This window comes from Sesamum indicum, linkage group LG9, assembly GCF_000512975.1.
Source record: "Sesamum indicum cultivar Zhongzhi No. 13 linkage group LG9, S_indicum_v1.0, whole genome shotgun sequence".
Taxonomy (NCBI): domain Eukaryota; kingdom Viridiplantae; phylum Streptophyta; class Magnoliopsida; order Lamiales; family Pedaliaceae; genus Sesamum; species Sesamum indicum.
The window spans coordinates 9675676-9681894 of record NC_026153.1 but is presented as its reverse complement, the minus strand read 5'-3'; the positions used below and the strand labels follow the sequence as shown (position 1 = coordinate 9681894).

Genomic DNA, 6219 nt, shown 5'->3' with positions numbered 1-6219 from the left:
ACCAGTGGAAGATTAGGTTAGGGCAAATACTATAATTTGGGGCCAAACCTTTTGTTGTCGCCTTAAATTTGAAAAACAAGGACTAAATTATCATTTTGCAACCAAAATGACATGGAACCATCAAACTAAACGAAATATAAAATTAGTGAGCTCTTCTTAGTACAAGTAAGCAAACACCATACAATTAACACTGCGCTTTTTAATCATTTATTTAGTAAAGGATTGTCCTATAAGTAAATGAAGCCTATAAGTTGAAGTCAAATAGAAGTAATACGAAGAATCATGTCTTTCATAAGTGAATCAAGTAGGCCAAATGAAGCACTCATATGCTACTATTAAAAAAAACGTCAAATTTTTCCTCTAATAAAAAATACTTAATGACAACATGCTAGGCACGTGACCTACATCGTTAAATTATAAATGGAGAAGTGCATGAAGACCAAAAGTGTCAATTTTTATAAGTTATGGTAATAAAAATGCTAATCCCGTAATGAATGGGACCAAAAGTGGCATGAGTCTGACTTATGAGATTAAAACTATTATTTCCCCCTGAAAATATATTGTCGACTATTATGAGCTTAAACTGACTTAATGAACTCCCACAACCCAATGCCATACACATAACAAACAAATTTGAACTCTACCAAATCAGCTTTTGTTGACAAGACTTTGAACTCATCCTCTGTCCTTTCCTTTCCTTCCAACATAGTCAACATAATTGTGTTCAATGCAGAGGCATACTTTGCATGAGCACTAGTTTGGAGGCTATTTGGAAGGACATCACCATTGCCTTTTCCTTGTCTGACAATGCCTCGTAGCAGTTCTTCAACAACTTATTGCATTTCTCATCATCCCAGTTGTGCAGAATAAACTATTAGAAAATTATAAAAACACCAAATTATTTTACTTTATACTCTTTAAGCTTTATTAAAAGACATAAAAATAATAAATCATATATAAACTATATATGGCGCACATATATATATACCTTGAGTAAGATGGCATCTCCTCTTGGTACTTCAACAAACATATCCCCTCTAATGTGCTCTATGCCTGCATCAAAACTTCATTTATAGCATTTTTCAAGAAGAAAGCATGACATACATTCGTCCCTCCAATACACTGACTGATAAAGGTAGAATTACCAAAAGATAGAAATACCCCTCATTAAGGGTAAAAGAGGTATTACAACTCAAAGTATGTCTTGAAACCTAAAAACCCAAAGTTGGAAATCTGCATGTGAGATCTACGACTGGGTTTGTGGAAACATATCCGGTGTGTGATCTAGACGCTAGAATAACGATAGTCCTCCGATTGGAAGGCTGGGAGCCCAGGATTATGACACGTATCCTTACCAATGTCCAATGTCAACATTATAAATACTAGATGTCTGATTCGAGGGAATTTTTTGAGCATTCGATTACTTTACCAATTATTGCAGTACACATATTTATTTCGATCTCCTATTGACTTGGGTGACGGAGAGTTTTCGTTGGGGACGAACCCGACTAGTCCAAGTTTTATTCTTTGATCCTCAGGTCCTATTAAAGGTTCGCTTGGCGACATGACTCAATTGAGATCGCTAAGCAGGGTCATATTATTTAGGCCGATCAATTTGGCACCGTCTAGGGGAAATACCCCTGAGGATATAAAGAAGAACATGGAAGGGAACTCGAAAGGAAATTTGCTACGCATGGAGACAACTTTAGTAGCCATGGAACCAACTATCCAGTTAACGAGACTAGAATTACAGCAAATGATGGAAGCAGGACGAAACGCTATCGTGGTCTATGAACTCAGAAGGACAACGCCTATTGAAAAAAGAAGCTACAAAAAGAAACAACATGGAACGGTGTTAAAAGAGACGAGTAAACGAGAAATTGGAAAAAATCGAGCAACGTCAAAGGTCGGGTCAAGCAGTCGAGACACAAACCAATTGAGGGGACCACCAAGCAGATCGCGATATTAGGAAAGAAGATAGACGAACTCAAACGGAGGGGGGAGATAGTATCGCACCACAAAAACTCGCCTTTCAGCAACAAGATATTAACAGAAATCGTAAACCCAAATTTCAAGAATGCCAGACCTCCCTAAGTATGATGGAACCAAACACCCACAGGAGCATTTGGCAGCTTTCGATCTGGTAATGAATCTTTATGGGCAATCAGGTCCTATTAATGCAAAATTTTTATTACCACTTTCACAAGTAAAGCACAAGAATGGTTCACCAATCTTCTCATCGGCAACATAGAATCGTATGAACAATTGGTGCAGAAATTCACATTCTGCTTTGTGAGTAAAAGAAAACAAAAAAGGTCCGCAACCCATTTATTCACCATAAGACAGCAGGAAACTAAGACACTAAAGAATTTTATGGGAAGATTTAATAATGAAACCTTGGAGGTACAAGATCTGAGGATTGATATGATGGTTAGCATCCTCATCCATGGTTTAAAAAAAGGACCATTTGCATCTGCTCTAGCAAGGGACCCCCCTACAGATGTGGAACAACTTATGGGCCTAGCACAGCAATATATAGATGAAAAAGAGATGAACGCCATGAAGGATGGGGAGTGGAGATTTAGCTCGGACCGCGGGAGAGATCACGACCGACAGAGGAAGGAAGGAGACAAGCAACCAAAATAGGACAGAAATAGAGAACCCCCCTACTAGCTAAAATACCACAAATATACGCCGCTAAACATGACACGAGCAAAAAACCTGATGATGGTAGAGAAAAATGATGTTCTGTAGTGGCCACGGCATACAAGATTCACCCCTGCAAAAAAATATTCGAACAAGTACTGTCGGTTTCATCGAGAGAAGGACCATGACACAGAAGAATGTTATCAACTAAAGGACGAAATAGAACGACTAGTACGTTAAGGATACTTCAAAAACCAAGTTCCGCGAGGTCGTGATGGAGGAGGTCGCAGAAGTAGGTCTAGAAGCCATGAAAGAAGACAAGAGAGAGGAGACGAAGAAAAAAGAAACCCAAGATTAAGGGAAAATGCGCCTGTGAAAGGCATCATACATACTATAGCAGGAGGCTCAGAAGCAGGATATTCTAAAAGATCAAGAAAAAGGTTCAAAAGAGAAAAATTGGTCGAATAGAGGAAGACAGATCATGAACATTACTACAGAATAGGAGATCGTGTTTGGAGCTCAAGATGCTAGAGAAAGAATCGGAACAGACAACGACCCCATGGTCGTCAAGATGGACATCGCCAATTTCACTGTCCATAAGGTACTGGTGGATAATGGGAGCTATGCTGACATTATCCTCCTAGAGGTATTGAGAAAGATGGGTTTAGATGGAGCAAAACTGGAACCTGTGAGAACACCCCTTGTCGGGTTCGGCGGAAGCGAGGTCGAGTGGTTGGGTACAATAGAATTACCAGTATCCATCGGAAGCGAACCAAAGCCAAAAACACTTATGTTTCTACCTATCATTTGAAAATGAAGTTCCTAACACAGAATGGGGTGGGAGAGGTGGATGCGATCAAGTGGAGGCTAAGAGATGCTATAGCATGTCCCTGAAAAAGTGAGATATGGCTGAAAAAAAGAGGAAATTTGAAGGTTTGAGCAAGGATGGATGGGAAAAAGGAATGAACGAAAGAATAGAGCCCATAGATGAACACAAAGCGATAGAGCTGGTACAAGGAGATCTTTCAAAAATAACCAGAACTAGGTCAAGAATGGCAGAAGGATTAGAAACCATGATAATTGCATTTCTTCGGAGCAACGCAGATATGTTCGGCTGGAACCCATCAGATTTCAAAGAAATAAGTCTGAAGGTAATAGTCCATCGATTGAATGCCGATCCTACGATGCGACCAGTACAACAAAAGTAGAGATCGTTTGGGGTCGAGAAGAATTGCATCATCGAAGAAGAAGTCAATAAATTATTGAAAGTAGGGTACGTCTCTGAAATCCAATACACAAACTGGTTATCAAATGTTGTGGTAGTACTGAAGGCATCTGGCAAATGGAGAATGTGCATAGATTTTACGGATTTAAACAAAGCATGTCCAAAGGACCTGTATCCTCTACCAAGGATCGATCAACTGGTGGACTCAATAGCAGGATATGAACTTTTTTCCATGATGAACGCATACCAAGGGTACCATAAAATTTTCATGGCAACAGAAGATCAAGATAAAACATCTATCATAACATAAAAAGGTATTTATTGTTACAATGTAATGCCTTTTGGACTAAAAAATACAGGTGCACGTACCAAAGACTGGTGAATAGGATGTTTACACCCCAAATAGGAAAAACCATGGAGGTTTACGTAGATGACATGCTCGTAAAGAGCCAGCGGTCGGAAAGTCATCTTACACACCGGGAAGCAGCCTTCGCAATCATGAGAACATATGGAAATGAAGCTTAACCCAAGCAAATGTACGTTCGGGGTTAGCGGAGGAAAATTTTTAGGCTACATGGTCAGCAATCGAGGAATAGAAGCCAATCCAAAAAAGATAGAACTAATTCTAAAGCTGAAATCGCCAACCTCAATAAAAGAAGTCCAGAAACTTACTGGTAAGATCGCATCGCTCAATCGCTTTATTTCTAAGTCAGCAGATCGAAATTTGCATTTCTTTAAAATATTAAGGAAAGCAAAGGAGTTTAAACGGACGGAGGAGTGCGAGCTAGTATTCCAGAACCTAAAAAATTACTTGAGGTCACCGCCTCTTTTAGTAATCCAAAGGAAGGAGATATATTATTTCTTTATCTAGCTCTGTCAGATAATGTAGTTAGCTTAGTATTCGTAAGGGAAGATAAAAAAATCCAAAACCCGGTATATGATGTAAGTAAGATGCTGCAAGGAGTAGAAAAGAGATGCACTATAATCGAAAGGTTTGTGTTGGCTTTAGTAGTAATAGCTCAAAACTGCGACCTTATTTCCATTCGCACAAAGTTGTGGTGCTATCCAATCAGCCATTAAAAAGTATATTATCGCGATCCGAAGCTTCAGGAATACTGATAAAATGGGCAGTTGAATTAGGCGAGTATGATATCGATTATCAAATCAGAACTGCTAAAAAGGCAGAAATTCTAGCAGATTTCGTAATGGAATTGGCAAATGAACCAAGTACTTGGATGTTACAAGTAGATGGATCTTCAAATGCCAGTAATGGAGGAGCAAGAATACTGATTCAAGGACCAGGAGACGTAGAGATTGAGGTCGTGGCTAGACTGTCCTTCTCCACAACCAACAATGAAGCAGAGTATGAGGCTTTGGTTCTGGGTCTAGAATTAGCTTACAAAGCTGGAGCAATTCTAGAATTGGCTTACAAAGCTGGAGTAAAAAACTTAGAAATGTTTACCGATTCAAAACTAGTAGCAGTGCAGATCGATGGATGTATAAATCCAAAGAGAAATCTATGATTTCATATCGAAAGAAGGCTAAGTCGTTAATGCAACGTTTTGGCAAATGTTCCATCCAACAAGTCCCAAGGTGCGAAAATGATCAGGCCAACTCCTTGTCAAAATTTGGAGCACTCCTATCAGGTATCAAGGATCGAAAATCACTATTATAATAAGAGACCGACCAGCGATCCCTGAAACTATGGAAGTTAACACTGTGGAATCACCTTGCCCTTGAAAAGATGAGATTATAGACTACTTTAAAGAAGGGACCCTACCTGACAATCCCATACGAGTTAGAAGGTTGAAATCTAAAGCACCCAGGCTCACGCTGTTTGAACCTCACCTTTACAAGAGAACCATAGAAGGACCATTGTTCAACTGTCTAGACGACGACCAGGCCAAGTATGTTATGAAAGAAATTCATGAAGGAAGCTTTGGTAACCATTCAGGAGCCAGGTCGCTAGCATAAAAAATATCAAAGCAAGGATTCTTTTGGCCGACAATGATAAATGATGCGAAGGAATTTGTTCGGAAGTGTGAAATTTGCCAGAAATATGCCTCGCAATACATCGGCAGCACCAATGAAACCAATCCAGATCGCGTGTCCTTTCGACCAATTGGGGATCGATATTCTAGGCCCTTTCCCTCCTGCTCGAGCTTAGAAGAAGTTTATAGTGGTTGAGGTCGAATATTTCTCCAAATGGGTGGAAGCTGAAGCCCTAATTGGAATATCTGAAAGAGAAATGATAAACTTTATTTGGAAAAATATAATCTGCATGTTTGGGATACCAAGAATACTAATATCAGATAATGGTACTCAATTTCAAGGAAAACAGATTACTT

General features: G+C 39.3%; 1 protein-coding gene across 1 annotated transcript in view; it reads right to left on the bottom strand.

Moving 5' to 3' along the window:
• The window catches only part of LOC105171194 (bergaptol O-methyltransferase), a 10617-nt gene continuing 4743 nt past the window's right edge, over positions 346-6219 (bottom strand). Inside the window, exons 2-3 of the mRNA XM_011092225.2 lie at positions 989-1053; positions 346-871 (exon numbers count right to left, since the gene is read on the bottom strand). Of these exons, the coding sequence (XP_011090527.1) occupies positions 725-871; positions 989-1053 (212 nt within the window). The 3' untranslated portion in view covers positions 346-724. The remainder of the gene's footprint in view (positions 872-988; positions 1054-6219) is intronic.